The following is a 20,742-nucleotide window of genomic DNA, read 5'->3' as shown; positions in this document are numbered from 1 at the left end:
GAGAGACACACAGAGTGCAAGCTGGAGAGGGACGGAGAGAGAGGGACACAGAATCCAAAACAGGCTCCAGGCTCTGAGCTGTCAGCGCAGAGCCCGACACAGGGCTCAAACCTATGAACTGTGAGATCATGACCTGAGCCAAAGTTGGATGCTTAACCCACTGAGCCACCAGGCACCCTGTGATGAACCATAGTTTAATGTGCATTACCTCTTCCTCTTTTTTTTCTTGAAAAATTCAGTCTTGGGGCACCTGGGTGGCTCAGTCAGTTGGGTGTCTGACGTCAGCTCAGGTCATGATCTCTTGGTCCATGAGCTTGAGCCCCCCATCAGGCTCTGTGCTGACAGCTCAGAGCCTGGAACCTGCTTCAGATTCTGTGTTTCACTCTCTGTCTCTCCCTCTCTCTTTGACCCTCTCCCGCACTTGCTGTCACTCACTCGCTCTCTCTCTCTGTCTCTCAAAAATAAACAAAAAAATTAAAAAGAAAACTTCAATCTTCTTTTCTCTTTCTTTTTAATGTTCATTTATCTTGAGAGAGAGAATCCCAGGCAAGCTCTGCCCTGACAGTGCAGACCCAGACATGGGGCTCCACCTCATGAACCATGAGATCATGACCTAAGTCGAAATCAAGAATCAGATGCTTAACCGACTGAGCCCACCCAGGTGCCCTGAAAAATTCAGTCTTAAAGTCGTTAGGTCTAGGTGTCCACATGGGGTATGGAAACCGTGGTGACCCTGAGTTGGGTGTTGGAGACTTCATGGAGCGAAGAGTTGGGGCCTGGGACAAAGTGGAGAGAACATCAACCCCGCCTCGGGTGTCAGAGCCTGAGTAGAATGAGATGGATGCGCTTGTGGAGAGAGAGCCCAGTGTTGGTATAGACACCGGCAAGGGCGGGACGTTGTCCACTCAGACTTCACTAAGGAGAATTTTTAAAAATCTGTGGATGGGCATTTGCATGTCTTATAAGCCCTCATGGTAATTCTGATGTGTGTAGTCAATGGACAGCACTCGAGGAAACGTGACACTGGGAGAATTTGTGTATGCAGGTGATAAACAGGAAAGCAGAAGTTGTTTTTGATTACAGAAAAAAGAAAGAAGGTAAGGCACAGAAGTAGAAATGAATTTGCCTGGTAAGGAGAACGGCAATCAATCAATCAAACAAACAAATAAGAACCGGTGAAAAGAGAAATAACAAATTAATTGATTGGATAGATAGATAAATCGATTGATCCTGTTACCAAGTACCAAGTATGATTTGTCCCAGTTATAAAAGACTTGTTCACCATCTGAAAGCATATTAAGGGTCCTCATCACATCAAAAGGCTAAAGAAGAAGAATCACACTAATCGTATCAATAAATGTAGAAACGTAATTTCACAGACTAACTCGTTTGTGATAAAAACTGAGCAGTCTGGGAACAGGAAAACTACCTCAACATATTAAAGGCCTTATACAAAAAACCCCGCAGCTAACAGGATCCATGGTGAGAGATTGAGAACTTTTCCCCTAATATCAGAAATGAGGAAGAATGTCCACTTTTGCTGCTTTAATTCAGCCTAGTATTAAAATTCCTGACTGATGTAGTCAGGCAAGAAAAAGGAGTAAAAGGCTTCTAAAGTGTAAAGGAAACAGCAAAATGAGCTGTGTTCACAGATGCTGTGATCTTACATGAACCCTTAAAGATCTCAAACAAAACAGCTGTAGAAGCTTTTGAACAAGTTCAGCAAACTTGAAAACACAAAATCAGTTGCGTTTCTATACACTGATAATTTTCTAAAAAGGAAATTACAAAAACAGTTCTACTTACAGTGGCATCAAGAAGAACAGACCTAAGAATAAACTTAGCAAGGGGCCCGGGGGGCTCGGTAGGTGGAGCCATGCGACTCGATCTTGGGGTCGTGAGTTCAAGCCCCATGTTGGGTGTAGAGCTTACTTAAGAAGAAACTTAAAAAAGAAAATTTAAAAAAAAGGAGGGGAGGGCACCTGGGTGGCTCAGTCGGTTAAGCGTCCGACCTTGGCTCAGGTCATGATCTCGTGGTCCGTGAGTTCGAGCCCCGTGTCGGGCTCTGTGCTGACAGCGTGGAGCTGGGAGCCTGCCTCAGACTCTGTCTCTCTGCCCCTCCCCTGTTTGCTTATACTTCTTATGAAAAATAAAGATTGAAAAAAAATTTTTATTAAAAAAAAGAATAAACTTAGCAAGGCAAAACTTGTACATTGAAAACTACAAATCATTGTTCAGTCAAATTAAAGAAGACATAAATAAATGGAAAGACAGCCTGCGTTCAGGGACTGGAAGACTTAATGTTGTTAAGATATCAGAACCACCCAAAGCGATCTACAAATTGAGTGCAATAGCCCAGTGATGTGTTTTTCATGGAAATAGAAAAATCGATTCCCTGCCATGTCATTGCTTTGGGCTTAAGGTCCCTGACCAATCTGCTTGCTTATTTTTATTTTATATATTTTTTCCAGGGTTTTTCCTTGTACCTAGTGCAAGGATAAGTGGCAATATCTATTCCGTCTTTGCCTGGAGCTAGAATCAACTTAATTTTTAAAGATTAAAAAAAAGCTTTTTAAATGTTTATTTATCTTTGAGAGAGACAGAGTGCAAGTGGGGGAGGGGGAGAGAGAGAGACAGAATCCAAAGCAGGTTCTAAGCTCTGAGCTGTCAACACAGAGCCTGACGCGGGGCTCGAACCCGCTAACCGCGAGATTGTGACCTGAGCTGAAGTCGGACACTTAATCGGCTGAGCCACCCAGGAGCCCCTAAAGATGTTTTTGATAGGGGTGCCTGGGTGGCTCGGTCAGTTAAGCGTCTGACTTCAGCTCAGGTCATGATCTCACGGTTTGTGGGTTCGAGCCCCACATCAGGGTCTGTGCTGACAGCACCGAAGTCTGCTCAGACTCTCCCTGTCTCCTCTGCTTCTCCCTCATGTGTGCACAGTCTCTCTCTCTCCCTTTTTCTCAGAAATAAACATTAAAAAATGTTTTTGATTGACTTAGAATTCTACTTGGACAGGCTTTTTCCTCCTCCCCCTCCTCCTCCTCCTCCTCCTCCTCCAGCACTTAAAGATGTTATCTCATTGCCTTCAGCCTTGAATTGTTTCAGACATGAAATACTCATTCCTATTTTTGTACTCCCGTATAGATTGTTTATTTTTTCCTCTAGCTTTTAAAAACTTTTCGGTATTTATTTAGCAGTTTACTGTGATACACCTTGTTGTATTGGAGTTTATATTGTTAATGGCTTGTTTAGCTTCTTGGAACTTTGAGCTTATACTTTGTATCAAATTTGGAAAATATTTGGCCATGAATCTTTGGGGTTTTTTCATTATGAATTTTTTTACTTTGTAGATGTCACGTAATTGTGTATCTAGTTTTTGTTCTTTTCCAAATGGTCACGGTTTTTTTTGGTAGGCAGTTAAGTTACTTGTGGTTCAGTTTAGATCCTTTGGAAGACTGTTTTTAAGCTTTATTAGTGCTAGTCTTTGGTCTAGGGATAGTTGAGTCCTATGAAACTGGCTGACACTACCCTCTGGATTGTCTGTGGAATGCCCTGCAGTTTCTCTCCACTCTGCCTAGTGGAATCAGAGTAGCGACCATCACGTACGAGCTCTTGGACTTGTTCAGGTCCCAGCACTCTGGTAGCTCTTTGTCTGGCTTTAGAGAATTTCGCCCTGTGTAGGTACCACCCGGACTTTAGTCTAGAATTACTTTCCTCCGTGGCTTTCTCCACGCCAGTGCTCTGCCTCACCAGCCTGAGTGCCCTCAGCGTTCTCTGTCTTTTCGGTTTATGTTGTTGGCTGTTCTCTGCTGTGGCTCTACTCCCTCCATCATCATCCTCCCTATGAACGCAGTTCTTATTTCTGTTTTTTTCTTTCTTTTCAATTTTCTTGGTGATCACAATCCTACAGTGTTGTCTGATGTCTGGTCATTGTTTTGTAAACTTTCTCTAGTTTCAATGTTTATTTATTTTTGAGAGAGAGAGCCAGAGCGCAAGGGGGGAGGGGCAGAGAGAGAGGGAGACACAGAATCCGAAGCAGGTTCCAGACTGTGGGCTGTCAGCACAAAGCCCAACATGGGGCTTGAACTCACGAACCGTGAGATCACGACCTGAGCTGAAGTCCAACTTTTAACCGACTGAGCCACCCAGGTGCCCTAAACTTTCTGTAGGTTTATAGTAGTTTACCATATTTCTACTACTTTCTGTTGGGAGGACCAGAGTGGCATCTGTTACTCCCATCACAGTCAGCTGAGGAAGTGCTGTATCTCATGTTTTACTTACTGTGGTGTTTTTTGAATAGACAGTAATAAAAATTACCTTTAAACTCTCTTTCTAGCTTTACTGAAACAACAGTTGAGATTCCCGGTCCTCCTGAAACCCCAGCCAAGCCTCCCGAACCTGAAGGTAGCTTGCAGCCTGTGCTTTCTCTCATCCCAAGGGAGAAGAAGGCCCCACGTCCCCCAAAGAAGAAGTATCAGAAAGCAGGGCTGTATTCTGACGTTTACAAAACTGCAGAGTAAGTAGTCACATCTGGCAGCCGGCATGTCTTAAAGACCATTCTTCCGTGCTTGAAATGATACTTTGACTATCAAAAAACACCATATGAGTGCAGGGCCCACAAATACTGACCTCATCACAGACACCGCAGCATCCACTGTGCTAGTGACACTGCGCTGTGCTGTTCGGGGCTAATTACCTTCCTCTCTTTTGGGTTTTGTTTCAATTTAAAAAAAAATTTTTTTTTTTACTGTTTGTTTATTTTTGAGAGAGAGAGTGAGCATGACCAGGGGAAGGGCAGAGAGAGAAGGAGACACAGGATCCGAAGCAGGCTCCAGGCTCCAGGCTCCGAGCTGTCAGCACAGAGCCTGACGCGGGGCTGGAACCCACAAGCCGCGAGATCATGATCTGAGCCGAAGTCGGACGCTCAACCGACTGACCCAGGCGCCCCTGTTTCAATTTGTTTAATTCTAATTACTTAACATTTGGTGTAATATTAGTTTCAGCATCTTCCCTGTTCTTCATCTTCTCTCTGCCTTTCTAGCGGTATCTTTTTTCTTTTTTAAAAATCAGAGAAATGATACTATGTGGGTATCTAAAATGATCTTGATTTTTTACATTCATTCCTCATTGATTGAATGTTTTCTGTGTTTTCAAACACTTCGCTGAAGGAGTGAAATACGCTCCTTGTAGGAACGTCCTATCCCTTTGGGAGGGGCAGCTCAAGAAGAACCTCAATTAAGAGTGTGTAGAGCCCAAGGGTGCCTGGCCAGCTCAGTCGGCAGAACATGTGACTCTTGGTCTTGGGGTTGTGGGTTTGAGCCCCATGTTGGGTGTAGAAATTACTAAAAAATAAAATCTCTAAAAAAGAAAAAAAAGAAGGTGTAGAGCCTGAAAGAGACATCAACTGACTGTGTCACTGTGTATAAACGTGATGAATTTTTTTAAGTTTATTTATTTATTTTGAGAGAGAGAGAGGGGAAGAAAACGAAAGAACTCCAGTGGGGGAGGGGCAGGGAGAGAGAGAGAATCCCAAGCAGGCTCCGTGCCATCAGCACAGAGCCCGACATGAGGCTCAAACCTGTGAACTATGATATCAGGACCTGATCTCAAGCGCCCCCAATCAATCACCCAACCGACTGAGCCACCCAGGTGCCCCAACATGATATTTTTAAGAAAGGAGAAGTGTGTGTGTGTTGTGTGTGTTTTTGGATAACTCTAGTGACAGAGCAGACAGTGTATGACAGGGCTGCAACAACAGACACTCGGCGTCCGTCAAAAGGTCATGAGGGTGTGAAGGAAAGGTTACATTTTAGACGTATGTCCGACTCAGTGGGGTTAAAGTGTCTGCATGTGAGCCACAGCACCTTATTTTGCAGTGAAAAGTTTTCTATTGATTGACCACTGAGGTAGATTCCACATAAACTCTTTGTACCCTATTCTTGCTTCTAGGATCATGAAAATGTTTTATTCATGAAGCTTATTCGTTGCAGATGCCGATAATAGGAAATTCAAATACTCGAGAATTTAAGAAGATACACATTTCTTTTCCTTTAACTTAAAAAATGTTATGAGGGGCGCCTGGGTGGCTCAGTCTGTTGAATGTCCGACTTCGGCTCAGGTCGTGATCTCACGGTTCATGAGTTCGAGCCCCGCGTCAGGCTCTGTGCTGACAGCTGGGAGCCTGGAGCCTGCTTCGGATTCCGTGTCTCCCTGTCTCTCTGCCCCTCCCCTGGTCGTGCTCAGTTTCTCTCTCTCAAAAATGAATAAACGTTAAAAAAAAAAAAAATTTTTTTTTAATGTTAACAAAATACAAACTTCAAGGTTAATATGGTGTCTTCAGTTTCCTCACAGATCTAGGCTCCTTTGTTTCTGTCCCTCCATTTCAGCATTAGGCTTCCGTTTCCGTGGTTTCTTCTTGTTCCAACATAGCAGCTACAGCTCAGCCATCAGGTCTTCCTTGTAGAAAGCAGAAAAGAAGAAAGGGAGTGAAAAGTGTCCATCTTCTCTGTAAGGAAGCAGTATGGAGTGGACACGTCTTCCCACTCCTACCCAGACTTGAATCCCCAGTCCCCAGTGTGATGGTCTTTGGAGGCAGGAACTTTGGGAAGTAATTAGGTCATGAGGACGTTGCCCTTTGTGAGTAGGGTCAGCGGCCTTCTAAGAAGAAACGCAGAGACATGGCCTCCTTCCACTATATGAGGAGTAGCAGGAAGGTGGCCCTGCACGCCAGGGAGAGAGTTCTCACTGGAACTCACCCCTGATCTTGGACATCCCAGCCTCCAGAAGAGTGAGAAATAAAAATGTGTTGCTGACACCCCCCCAGTCTCTGGTAATGTGTTGTAGCAGCTCAGGCTGAGGAGAAAGGAGAATTGAAAACCTCATTTATAGACCCTGGCCAGAACATCATCATGGAACCACACTTCAGGCTGGGAAATCAGGGTTCATATTCCAGTTGATGATGCCTGAAAAATAACTAGCATTCAGTCACTACAAGTGAGAAAATGGAAATGTATTTTGGAAAGAGCTATTTTTTTTCCAGTTACAATTTTAAGCAGTGTTTTTGCTGAACAGAGAAAACAAATATATTTATCAAGTTTTCTGCTAAAAAAAATTAAGTTCAAGTTTTACTTTTGTTTCTATAAATGTGTTTTTTTCTGGATTAAATCCCTAAAAATGGGAGATTAATAATAAAGTCAGATTGTGAATCAAAAGATCAGTATCTTCAACCATATCTGTGTTGTAAAATGTCTCTGGTCAGACAAAAGTCTTTCACTCGGAGAATGGACTAAAGTATCACCTTGTTTATGTTACAACTAGCTATTCGCCTCTTAGAAATAAGTAGGTGGTGGTGGGGGCACCTGAGTGGTTCAGTCAGCTAAGCATCGGACTCTAGATTTCAGTTCAGGTCATGATCTCATAGTCCATGAGTTCGAGCCCCGCACCAGGCCCTGTGCTGACAGTGCAGAGCCTGCTTGGGATTCTATCTCAAAATAAATGAATAAATAAGTGAAATTTTTAAAAATAAGTAGGAAGAAAATGGTTTATAGGAATATTGTATTTTTTTTTAAGTTATTTATTTTGAGAGAGAGCACACAAGCAGGAGAGGGACAGAGAGAGGGAGAGAGAGAATCCCAAGCAGGCTCTGCACTGTCAGTGCAGAGCTGGACGGGCACAGGGCTGGAGCTCACAAACCATGAGATCATGACCTGAGCCGAAACCAAGAGCTGGACACTAGCCAACCGAGCCACCCAGGCAGGCCCTATTCTGGGATATTTTGAAAACATTGATCAGATTGATACAGGTATGCATTCTTCCAAACCGTGAAGCCAGCATATTTTTATGGGCTGCCTGGTTGTTGTTGGTAGCAATTTGTGGGGTTTTTTCTTTGTTTTGTTTTTTATTAAGGAAGAATTATTTAGAGCAGTTGTAGGTTCACAACAAAATTGATACACAGTGAGAGAGAGTTTGCATACACCCCTGCTCACGCAGCCTCCCCTACCGTCAACATCCTGCAGCGCAGCGCTACGTTTATTATAATCAGCTTCCACTGACACATCCTTATCGCCCAAAGTCACAGCTGACGTGAGGGTTCTCTCTTGGCGTTGTACGTTGTGTGGGTTTTCGTAAATGTCTAACGACATGTGTCCACCTTTGTAATATCACACAGAATGGTTTCACTGCTGCCCAGAAAATCTTCCATTTTCTGCCAGGTTGTTTCTGGGGCCACAGAAGGGTACAAAGAAATTGCAAAGTTACTCTTGTATATAAATCATTATAGGCTTTAAAAAGTTATGAGGGGATATGGCTTCCCTCCTATGTGGAATTTAAGAAACAAAACAAACAGAGAAAACAAAAGAGTCACACCAAGAAACGGTCTCTTCACTCTAGAGAACACATAGGTGGTCGCCAGAAGGAGGGGGCACAGGTGGGGTGAAACAGGTGACCGGGATGAAGGAGTGCACCTGTTGTGGTGAGCGCCGGGTGATGCGTAGAGGTGCTGAATCACTCCCGTGTACACCTGAAACTCATAGTACACTGTATGCTAACTCTACTGGAATTAAAAGTTAAAAAAAAATTTTAAGACGCAGGGGGTGCCTGGGTGGCTCAGTCGGTTTAGCGTCTCACTCTTGGTTTCTGCTCAGGTCATGATCTCGCGGTTCATGGGTTCAAGCCCCGCGTCGGGCCCACTGCTGACAGCTCAGGGCCTGGAGCCTGCTTCGGATTCTATGTCTCCCTCTGTCCCTACCCTTCCCCAACTTGCATTCGGTCTCTCTCAAAAATAACTAAACATTTAAAAAAGAAAGAAAATGTCATTGTTACAGTTGAAAAGGATTAAAGATTGATCAGATGGTCTGGCGTGAAGAGTGTAAAGGACAGGATGAGAGTCAGTGAAGATCCCCGTGTTTTGTTTTGTATTCCTGGGTGGATAATGTCATTAGTTAAAATACCAGAAAAAAAGTCGTACAGACAGTACTCCTTGGTTTAAGAAAACCTCCATCATTAATGTTCCTTTCTATAGGTACCAAAAAATGTCTCGTAATACGGTCAACACACTGCTCATGGAGGTTAGCCTGTACATCAGTTTTCTCTGTCCTCTCTACCAGGTCACTCAAGTTGCTTGAAGCAACACAGATGTATCGTCTTACAGTTCCTGAGGTCAGAAGGTCAAGTGAATCTCTGCAGGCAAAATAAAGTCAAGGTGTTGGCAAGGTTTTTCTTGCCGTATTCCTTCTGGAGGCTCTTCCTTGCCTCTCCAGCTTCTAGAGGCTACCCCGCATGTCGTGGATGGGGTTCCTTCTGTCTTCAGACCTGCAATGACAGGTTGAGTCCTCACATTTTGTCACTTCAAGCTTGGTTCTCTTTTCGCTGACTGTGCCTTTAACTTCCTCTTCCATTTATAAGGACCCTTGTGATAATATTGGGCTCACCCGGATTATCCAGAATAATATCCCTGTCTCTAAATCAACAGATTAGAAACCTTAATTCCTTCTGCATATTCCCAGTTTCTGGGGGTTACATGTGGATATGTGGGGAGAGTGAGCGTTATTGTATCTACTGTACCCTCTAGTTTATGGAGTTCACATGTCTTATTTTATATTTGTCCGCACTTTTTTTTTTTTTTTTTTAATTTTTTTTTTCAACGTTTTTAATTTATTTTTGGGACAGAGAGAGACAGAGCATGAACGGGGGAGGGCCAGAGAGAGAGGGAGATACAGAATCTGAAACAGGCTCCAGGCTCTGAGCAGTCAGCACAGAGCCCGAAGTGGGGCTCGAACTCACAGACCGCGAGATCGTGACCTGAGCCGAAGTCGGATGCTTAACCGACTGAGCCACCCAGGCGCCCCTCAAAGTTTTCTTTTTTTTTTTTTTAAATTTTTTTTTCAACGTTTTTTATTTATTTTTGGGACAGAGAGAGACAGAGCATGAACGGGGGAGGGGCAGAGAGAGAGGGAGACACAGAATCGGAAACAGGCTCCAGGCTCCGAGCCATCAGCCCAGAGCCTGACGCGGGGCTCGAACTCACAGACCGCGAGATCGTGACCTGGCTGAAGTCGGACGCTTAACCGACTGCGCCACCCAGGCGCCCCTGTCCGCACTTTTTGAAGTTAGGACAATGCTGTGTTACTTTGGACTTTAGATTTTATTTTATCTAAAAGGAATTTAACGGAATATGTAATATCAGGTATCTGTCAAGTACATTGGAGGTTGAATTTAAGACTTAGGGTGTGTGTGTGTGTGTGTGTGTGTGTGTGTGTGTGTGTGTGTGTGTATTTTTTTTAAGTTTACTTGTTTATCTTGAGAGAGAAAGTGCAAGTCGGGGGAGGGACAGAGAGAGAAGCAGAGAGAGAATCCCAAGCAGGCTCCATACTGTGAGCGCGGAGTCCAGTGTGGACTGCACTGAACCAAACCCGTGAACTGAAGTGTGAGGTCACGACCAGAGTGGAAATCAAGACTTGGACGCTGAACTGACTGAGGCCCCCAGGCGTCCCCAGGCTTAGAGGATACTCTGCTGGGACCGCGGAGTGCAGAGAAACTAACAGCACCTTGAGGGGGGCCTTTGGGCTTCACTGGCATTTGGGGCAAATTACTTTTTCTCTCTAGAATCATAGAAATGAAATTTATGTATTAAATGAAGCTGTTGAACCATATAGTTTGTATATAGATGGAAATACTGAGCTAGTGAAAGGTCCAGTCACACAGATCACTTTCAGGCGAAGCCAGTTGAAAATTCAGTTTATCTGATTTTTATTTTAGTCGCTAAAAAAGTGAAAGTAACCCAAGTAAAGGTGTGTTTTTTAAATTATTTTATCTTTTTTGAGCTGTCGTGTACATCCCACATTATATTAATTTCAGGTGTGCCATATAATGACTTAATATTTGTATATGACATGATCACAATAAGTCTAGTTAACACCTGTTAGCATACATAGTGACAAAATTTTTTTCTTGCCATGAGAACTTTTTTTTTTTTAAGATTTTACTTGTCAGTGATCTCTACAGCCAGCATGGGGCTTGAACTCACAGCCCTGAGATCGAGGGTGGCACACTCCACTGACTGAGCCAGCCAGGTGCCCCTGCCATGAGAACGTTTAAGATGTATTTTCCTGTCAAGTTCCCAGTATGCACTACAGCATTATTACCTACAGTTGCCGTGCTGTATGGGACATTACGTCCCATGGCTTATTTATTTAATGACCGGAAGCTTTCACCTTTTGACTCCTTTCACCCATTTCACCCATCCCAGTCCCCTGAAATCCCCCCGCTTCTGACAACACCAACATGTTCTCTCTGTGAGCTTGGCATTTTGTTTTTTGAGTTTTGGGGGTTTTGTTGTTTTTTAGATTCCACATGTAATCGAAATCGTACGGTATTTCTCTTTCTGTGTTTGGCTTCCTTTCCTTCGCATGATGCCCTCACAGTCCATCCATGTTGTTGCAGATTTCAAGATGTCATTCGTTTTTATGGCTGAATAACGTTCCGTTCTGTTTGTATAGCACATGTCCATCCATTCGTCTGCCGGCAGACATGAAGGTTGTTTTCATATCTCGTAAACAATGCTGCAGGGAGCATGGGGTTGCAAGTGTCTTGTCCAGGTGACGTTTTCGGTTTCTTTGGATACGTACTCAGAGGTGGAGTTGCAGGATCTTAGGGTATGTCTATTTTTAATTTTGAGAGGCACCTTCATGCTGTTTTCCACAGTGGCCGTACCAACTTACATTGCCACCCATAGTGCATGTGGGCTCCCTTTTCTCCTCATCCCTATTAGTAAGTAGTAGACACTTACTGTTTCTTATCTTTTTGGTAACAACCATTCTGACAGGTGTGAAGTGTTGTTGTGGTTTTCTGTGTCCATCTCCCTGATGGCTGGTGAGATTGAGCATCTTTTCATGTACCTGTCAGCCTTCTGGGTATGTGTCGTTGGGAAAATGCCTATTCAGTTCAGATCCTGTGCCCATTGTTTAATCAGATTGTTCTTTTACTACTGAGTTGTAGGAGTTCTTTATATTTCTTGAATATTAACCTATTAACGGATGCGTGGTTTACCAATATTTTCTTTCATTCAGTAGGTTGCCTTTTCATTTGGTTGACGATTTTCTTTGTTGTACAGAAGACCTTTAGTTGGATGCAGTCCCTCCGTTCATTTTTGCTTTTTTCGCCTTTGCTTTTGGCATCAAACCCAAAAATTCGTTGCAAGGCTGATGTCCCAAGTAAAGTGTTAAAAACAAAATTAACTTCATATTTTAAGGTTTTTTTTAAGTTGATTTATTTTGAGAGAGTGAGAGAGAACATGCCCGTGCAGGCAGGGGAGAGGCAGAGAGAGGGGGAGAGAGAATCCCAAGCAGGCTCTGTGCAGTCATCGCAGGGCCCAACTCGCAGTTCGATCCCACGAACCCTTGATAATCACGACCTGAGAGAGTTGGTCGTTTAACTGAGCCCCCTGGCCCCCCGCCCCCGCCCCCGCCCCCGGCTCCCTTGTGTTTTAATGTTTTCAGTTAATGAACTGATTGCGCTTAAATATACGTGACATAAAATTAACCATTTTAATAACTTTAAGTGCACCGTTCGGTAGCATCAAACACATTACCTTGTGCGACCGTCACCACTGTCCACCTCCAGCACTTGCTCATTTTCCCAAACTGACTGTTTTCTCTCTGAAGTGTGAATTCTAGCGGCTCCTCCCCCGCTACCCAAGTGAAGTGACGCGTGTAAGGTGAGTAGCGCACGGGAGACACGCAGTGAACCTGGGCTGTGTCTGCAGCGTCTCACGTCCCCAGGACTTGTTTCCTGTCCTCTTTCTTCTGCTCAGCAGTTTTATCGAGATGTAGGGGTGCCTGGGGGGCTCAGTCAGTTGAGTGTCCAGCTTCAGCTCAGGTCATGACCTCACAGTTCATGAGTTCGAGCTCCCCGTTGAGTTCTGTGCTGACAGCCCGGAGCCTGGAGCCTGTTTCACATTCTGTGTCTCCTTCTCTCTCTGCCCCTGTCCCACTTGTGCTCTGTCCCTCTCTCCCTCAAAAACAAACAAACATAAAAAAAAGAAAAACCCTAATAAAAAAATTGAGGTGTAATTCATATACCATATACTTTAGAAGTCAACAGTTTTGGGTATATTACATTAATTGTACATGCAAGTGTAAATACTTACATAATATCTGAATTTTATTTTCATTTGTATGATTCATATTTTATTATTAGAATAAAATTAATTTTTATTGTGGTAAAGTACGTATGGCAGAATTTACCATTTTCCTCATTTTTAAGTGTACGATTCAGCATCACTAATCGCATTCACAGTGTTGTGTAGTCATTACCACTGTCTGTTTCCAAGATGTTTCCTTGCTCCAAAGAGAAACTCTGTAACCATGAAGCAATAACTCCCCACACACACCCCAGCCTCCAGTCGTGTCTGATGTGCTTTCAGTTTCTATGAATTTGCCTATACTTGCTGCCCCATGAAAGTGGAATCGTGTGACATTTGTGCTTCTTTTGGTCTGGATTATTGAATTTAGCATAATGCCTTCACTGTTCATTTATGTTTTAGCATGTGGCAGAATGTCGGTCCTTTTTATGGCCACATAATGTCCCATTGTGTAGGGTATGCCACGTTGTGTTTCCTTGCTCATCTATGGATGAACGTTTGGGTTGTTTCTGCCTTCTGGCTGTCGTGAATAATTCCCTGTGAACACTGGCATACGTTTATGTGGTCAGGTCCCTGCTTTTGATCCTAAGCCTATACGTTATCCATGGGACTAGAAGACGCTGTGTTTAGCTTTTTGACGAACCACCAAACTTTTCCGTAATGGCTGTGCCACTGACTGTTCGTCATGAAGTTATTGACTTGAGATCTTTCTTTTATTTGAATGTTTGTGTTTTTACCTATAAATTTCCTTCTAAGTACTGTTTTTACTGCATCAGGTAAGTTTGGGGTTTTTTTTGTGTTTGCATTCTCATTCATTTGAAGATAGTTTCCACTTTCCCTTGTGATTTCTTATTTGAGCTGTCGGTTAAGAGTATGTTGTTTGATTTCCACACATTTGTGGTTTTTCCAGTTTTCCTGATCAGAAAAAAATATTCGGTATGATTTCAGTCTTTTAAAATCTATTAAGACTTATTTTGTAGCCTGACATATGACCCTTCCTGTAGAGTCTTCTGTGCGCAGTTGAGAAAACCCTATAATCTTCTGTTGTTGAGTGCAGTGTTCCTTATATTTCTGTGAGATCTATTTGGTTTATAAGTTCAAATCCACACTGACCTGTGTGGTTGTTCTAACCATTATTGAAATTGGTTGAAGTCTCCAACTGTTCCTATACGGCTGTTTCTCCCTTCATTCTTATGAATGTTTCCTTCACATATTTTGGGTCCTTTGATGTTTGGTGAATATATGTTTCCAATGATTATGGCTTCTATGTGAATAGACTCTTGTCAGTATTTCATGTTCTTCTGTGTCTCTCATAAGAGCTTTGACTTGAAGTCTCTTTTGTCTGATATTGGGGTTGTCATTCTGCTCTCTCTTGGTTACTGTTTACATGGAATATCTTATCTTTTTTCCATCCTTTTACTTTCAGCCTATTTGTGTCCTTGGATCTAAGGTGAGTCTCTTGGAGACAGTACATCGTTGAGTCATGTTTTGTATCCATTTTGTTTCTCTCTGCCTTTTGTTTGGAGAGTTTCATCCACTTACGTTTAAAATAATTGCCAATAAGGAAGGGCTTATACTTCCCGTTGTGTTGTTTCCATGTCTCACGGCTTTTTATCCCTCATGCCCTCCATTACTGTCTTCTTTTGTGCTTCGTTGATCTTTTTGTAGTGACATGTTTTGATTCCCTTCATCCCCTTTTGGGTGAATTCTATAGCTATTTTCTCTGTTGTTACCATGGAGATTACATATAACTTCCCAACGATGTAACTGTGTAATTTGAGTTGATGCCAAGTTAATTTCAATTACATACAAAAACTTTACTTTTTCTTTTTTTTGGAAATAAGCTCTACTCCCACTGTGGGTCTTGAACTCATGACCCTGAGGTCATGAGTTGGAAGCTCCACCAACTGAGCCAGCCAGACCCCTTTTATGTTATTGGTGTTACATATTACATCTTTTTTTTAAATTTTATTTTCTTTAATTTACATCCAAATTAGTTAGCATATAGTGCAACAGTGATTTCAGGAGGGGTGCCTGGGTGGCTCAGTCGGTTGAGTGTCCGACTTCGGCTCAGATCATGATCTCACGGTCTGTGAGTGCAAGCCCCGCGTCAGGCTCTGTGCTGACAGCTCAGAGCCTGGAGCCTGCTTCAGAGTCTGTGTCTCTGCCCCTCCCCCACTCATGCTTGCTCTCGCTCTCTCTCTCTCTCTCTCTCAAAAATAAATAAACATTTTTGGGCGCCTGGGTGGCGCAGTCGGTTGAGCGTCCGACTTCAGCCAGGTCACGATCTCACGGTCCGTGAGTTCGAGCCCCGCGTCAGGCTCTGGGCTGATGGCTCGGAGCCTGGAGCCTGTTTCCGATTCTGTGTCTCCCTCTCTCTCTGCCCCTCCCCCGTTCATGCTCTGTCTCTCTCTGTCCCAAAAATAAATAAAAAACGTTGAAAAAAAAAATTTAAAAAAAAAAAATAAATAAACATTTTTAAAAAATTTTAATAAAAACGATTTCAGGAGTAGATTCCTTAGTGCCCCTTACTAAGCCCATTTAGCCCTCCCCCCTCCCACAACCCCTCCCGTAACCCTCAGTTTGTTCTCCATATTTATGAGTCTCTTCTGTTTTGTCCCCCTTCCTGTTTTTATATTATTTTTGCTTCCTTTCCCTTATGTTCATCTGTTCTGTGTCTTAAAGTCCTCATATGAGTGAAGTCATATGATTTTTGTCTTTCTCTTATTTCGCTTAGCATAACACCCTCTGGTTCCATCCACATAGCTGCAGATGGCAGATTTCATTCTTTTTGATTGCCGAGTAATACTCCCTTGTATATATAGACCACATCTTCTTTATCCACTCATCCATCGAGGGACATTTGGGCCCTTTCCATCCTTTGGCTGTTGTCGACAGTGCTGCTGTAAACGTGGGGGTGCACGTGTCCCTTCGAAACAGCCCACCTGTATCCCGTGGAGAAATGCCTAGTAGTGCAGTTGCTGGGTCGTAGGGTAGTTCTAGTTTTAGTTTTTTGAGGAACCTCCATCCTGTTTTCCAGGGTGGCTGCACCAACTTGCATTCCCAACATATTACATCTTCATTGGCGTGCGTGGGTGGCTCAGTCAGTTGGGCGTCCAGCTTCAGTTCAGGTTATGATCTCGCGGTCTGTGAGTTTGGGCCTCACATCAGGCTCTGTGCTGACAGCTCAGAGCCTAGAGCCTGCTTTGGATTCTGTGTCTCCCTCTCTCTCTGCCCCTCCCCCGCTCGCGTTCTCTCTCTCTCCCTCCCTCTCTCTCTCTCTCTCTCTCAAAAAATAAACATTTAAGGGGCGCCTGGGTGGCTCAGTCGGTTGGGCAGCCGACTACAGCTCAGGTCATGATCTGGCGGTCTGTGAGTTCGAGCCCCATGTCAGGCTCTGTCCTGAGAACCCAGAGCCTGGAGCTTGCTTCCAATTGTCTCCCTTTCTCTCTGCCCCTTCCCTGCTTGCTCTGTCTCTCTGTCTCTCTCTCTCTCTCTCAAAATAAATAAATAAATAATAAATTTTTAAAGAAATAAACATTTTAAAAAATTACATCTTTATTCATTGTGTGCCTCCAAACATACATTTATAAGTACTTTTTATGCACTTGTCTTCTGAATCCAGTCTCTTTTCTCTGTAGTCTTTCATCATGATTAAGGTTTAACAGACCTTTGCCTCTTTCTTTCCCAGCAGTAAAGAATAAAAATCATTTTTTAAAAGGTTTATTTATTTATTTTGAGAGAGGGAGAGAGAGCGTGCATGAGAAGCGGGGAGGGGCAGAGGGAGAGAGAGAATCCCAGGCAGGCTCTGCACTGTCAGCGCAGAGCCTGACTTGGGGCTCGGTCCCACATACTGTGAGATCATGACCTGAGCCGAAACCAAGAGTCACATGTTCAATCAACCAAGTCACCCAGGAGCTCGAAAAAATCATTTTTTCTTAATAATAAATGGTACTTGTTCCCAACAGCCACATCCAGAAGTTCCTGGTTTTTATAAAAGAAGTAAAGAAGATTGCATTAACAGAGATGATTACAGAACTCTCCACATGTGGTTTGGCTTCTAATGTGGAGGAGAGCCGTCAGGCCATCGCTGCATATATTTGCGGGAATTATAAATCATGATTTTTTTAAAGCCGTTTTCCACTTAGGAACAGAGATGGGTTAGGAGCAAGTCTGTAATTACACTGACATTCTGTTCTATTTTTTGTAGAGGCTCCACTCCATTTTCATGGCTGGGAAACATGCGTGCAGTAGGCAGCAGCGGTGTTTCTCTAGCTCCCTCTAGTGGTCAGAAAGTGAGTTCACTAACACTTGTTTTTGACTTGACTGTCTTAATAGAGGCCTGGTGGGCTTAACGCATAACGAGATTTAGTTAGTTCGTTCGTTTTGCATAATAAGATTTAGTATACTTGAATACATAACAAGGTCCAAGATACTTTTAAAAATGATATTCTGTGCATACAATGGAATATTACTTAGCCTTAAAAAGGAAGAAAATTTGGACACCTACAGTGTGGATGAACCTTGAAAACATGATGCTAAGTGAAGTAACCCAGCCACAAAAAGACAAACACCGTTTGATTGCACGCCTCTGTAGTCAGATTCTTAAAGACAGAAGAGAATGGTGGGTGCCAGGGGCTGGTAGCAGTGAGCGTGTGCTGGGTACAGACTTCTAGTTTTGCGAGATGATGAAATGTGTCATCTAGATGGATGACAGTGAGCTTCTACAACAATCTGCACAATGAACTGCATACCTAAAAATTACTTAAATGGTAAATTTTGTGTCCTATGTTTTACCACAATTTTTTAATAACTACTTTTTTTTAATGTTTATTTCAACTTTGCAGGAAGAGTCATTATCTTAATTTGTGAAATATCCCTCTAATCTGTTATTTAGACTGGAAAGTGACACAGCCTAACTCAGAAGCCATGCTTTTTTAGATTGGAATTGATGGAAGTAATATTCTTATATCCTCCTAGAGGGAATTTCCGAGTGGGACGTGGTAAAACATGAAGGAACTTATCAAGAGCCTGTGAAATACCTCTTTATATCCTAGTTGAGTTTTTAACCAGTGCTTAACTATCCCCAAAAGGGAAAACAAAATAGTCATTAAAAAAGAAGAGTTTAGTCCATAAATTTTAGAAAGCCAATTTCATGAAAACTTATTCCATACTGTAAAGTTGGCCGAACTTTGTTCTAGACACTTCACAGAACAGCACTGCAGCAGGGACACGACATTTCTCCTCAAGAAGATTTAGTTATTAGAAAATAAAGAAGACTGAATTTCAAAGTGTTAGGATCCTTAGATACAATGCTATCTGTTGTTTTCCCAAGATTAATATAAGGACGAACTGAGGATCTATTTAAAGATGAAAATTGCTGGGGCGCCTGGGTGGCTCAGTTGGTTAAGCGTCCGACTTCGGTTCAGGTCATGATCTCGCGGTCCGTGAGTTCGAGCCCCACGTCGGGCTCTGTGCTGACAGCTCAGAGCCTGGAGCCTGTTTCAGATTCTGTGTCTCCCTCTCTCTCTGACCCTCCCCCGTTCATGCTCTGTCTCTCTCTGTCTCAAAAATAAATAAACGTTAAAAAAATTTTTTTTTTAAAAAAGAGGAAAATTGCTAAAATAAATAGATTGAGAGATTGATTGATTGATTTCTTCACCCTCCCTCACAAAGTTATGTATCTCAAACTATGTTATAAGAATTCAAGGAATAGATAGGAAAATATAATTTTGTGATGAGAATTAACGTGTCAAAGTATAGAAATTATGAATGATATCATCATCACTGCTGTCGTAATAGTAACATTGTAACTAGGATTTTGGGAAGTGAAATACTGCTAATACTTTTTTCAATACTTTTTCATACATTTGTAGTCATATTTTTCCAGAAGAACAGAATATTAGCATTTTCCAACTTGAATGTATCTTAGAAAGGATCTAATCCACCTCCCTAAGACCTAGAGAAGTAAATCTTGTATGCAGTGACACTACCTTCCCTAGTCTGCTTTTCCCCCCATAACGGTTAATTTTGAAAATATTCAATCCTATGGTAAATGATCACCTGTACACCCTAACTCAAATTTATCAATATTTGGCAACATTTGCTTTATCTTTCTCTGCGTACAAACACACATACCCTACACTTTTGGGGGGATACGGGGTCTGGTGAACGTTTTGAAAGTGAGTTGCAGTCATTCACCTTTAAACATTTCAGTAATTACCATCTAAGAACGAGGATAATCTCCTGTCTGATTGCGATGCTGTTGTGGTGCCCAGGAAAATAGGCGGTGTTTTTAATAAAATCATGTAATATACAGCCCATATTTGTATCTTTCCCTCTTGTCCTAAGATTGTCTTTTTTATCAGTTTATTGTGTTTTCTATTAATCTAGGATACAAACAGACATCATGTGTTACATGGGATTGTTATCTTTGCCTAATATTTTAATGTAGAATATTCCCCATCTCTTGTTTTTTATGAGATTGATACTTTTTTCAGAACTCAAACTTGTTGTCTTTCATTCTGCATTTTTCTGATTATTTCTTCATGGTTGGGCTTAGGTTAAATAATGCTGGTAGGAACATTCCACGTGTGGTGTCTCCTAATTGACACTGCTCGTATTGCCCCCCATTTACTGTCCCAGTGATGCCACGTGCCCACTTGGTCTTGGTGGCATCCACCAAATCTCTCCAGTGGAAAGATGGCTGTTCCTGTTACAGTCAGCAAACACATCAGGGGGTGACATTTGAGGCGGTGGCCCATCTTCTCGCACCCTTTTCTCTAATATCTTGGGATCCTTGCCTAAACTAGTGATGAATTATTAGTTGTGAACTGGCAATTTTCTCCTTCTGTCATTTCTTCAACATTTATTAGATGATCCTTTCCTATGAAGACAGGCTTTCATTTTTCTTCCCCTTTCACTCTCTTACTTCTCTTTTCTTTTGAATATCATCTGGATTCATGCATTTAAAAAACAGCTCATGTGTCGTAATCCATTGTCATTATTTTGCAGACAAATGCTCACATTCCCCAGACTGTGCCGCTGGGGCACTTTAAGCTGGGCCCTGTTTTCTGCCACACGGTGGTGTATTTTATTTTCACTTGCTGTTGCTTTCCAAATTTCCCTTGCATTAGATCTGCAATCAACTCTTTCACCCAGAAACCTTTAGTTTCTTTTAATGGGGATTATTATTTAGAAATCTAAATCTGGGTACTTGTATGCTGTTTGCTACGTGGGCATCATTGTTGTGGAGATGTCACTCCCTCTAGGCCTTTAGAAACAGGAAATGAGTAAGTGTGTATGTGCACATACCGTGTGGGGCGATTTTCTATGACTAACAAATTACCACAGTCCCAGCAGTTTCAAATACCGCCCACTTGGGGCGCCCGGGTGGCTCAGTCAGTTGAGCATCCAACTCTTGATTTCTGCTCAGGTCGTGATCTCGCCATCCATGGGGCTCTGTGCTGACAGCACGGAGTCTGCTTGGAATTCTCTCTCTGCCCCCACCCCAACATAAATAAATAAACATTAAAAGGTTTTTTAAAAAAATAAATAAAATATCACCCACTTACTAACTCACAGATCTCCCCGGAATTTCC

At 42.6% G+C, this 20,742-nt stretch overlaps 1 protein-coding gene across 1 annotated transcript in view; it reads left to right on the top strand.

Annotated features, from left to right (window-relative positions):
* Positions 1-20,742, top strand: part of ASH1L (ASH1 like histone lysine methyltransferase) — a 189,973-nt gene that overhangs the window by 95,131 nt on the left and 74,100 nt on the right. The window contains 1 exon segment of the mRNA XM_053908771.1: positions 4,340-4,519. Within this exon segment, the coding sequence (XP_053764746.1) occupies positions 4,340-4,519 (180 nt within the window).

This window comes from Panthera pardus, unplaced genomic scaffold (genome assembly GCF_024362965.1).
Source record: "Panthera pardus isolate Hobbes unplaced genomic scaffold, ASM2436296v1 HiC_scaffold_21, whole genome shotgun sequence".
NCBI classification, from domain to species: domain Eukaryota; kingdom Metazoa; phylum Chordata; class Mammalia; order Carnivora; family Felidae; genus Panthera; species Panthera pardus.
The sequence above is the reverse complement of the archived record's forward strand: the minus strand, read 5'-3'. Positions and strand labels throughout refer to the sequence as shown.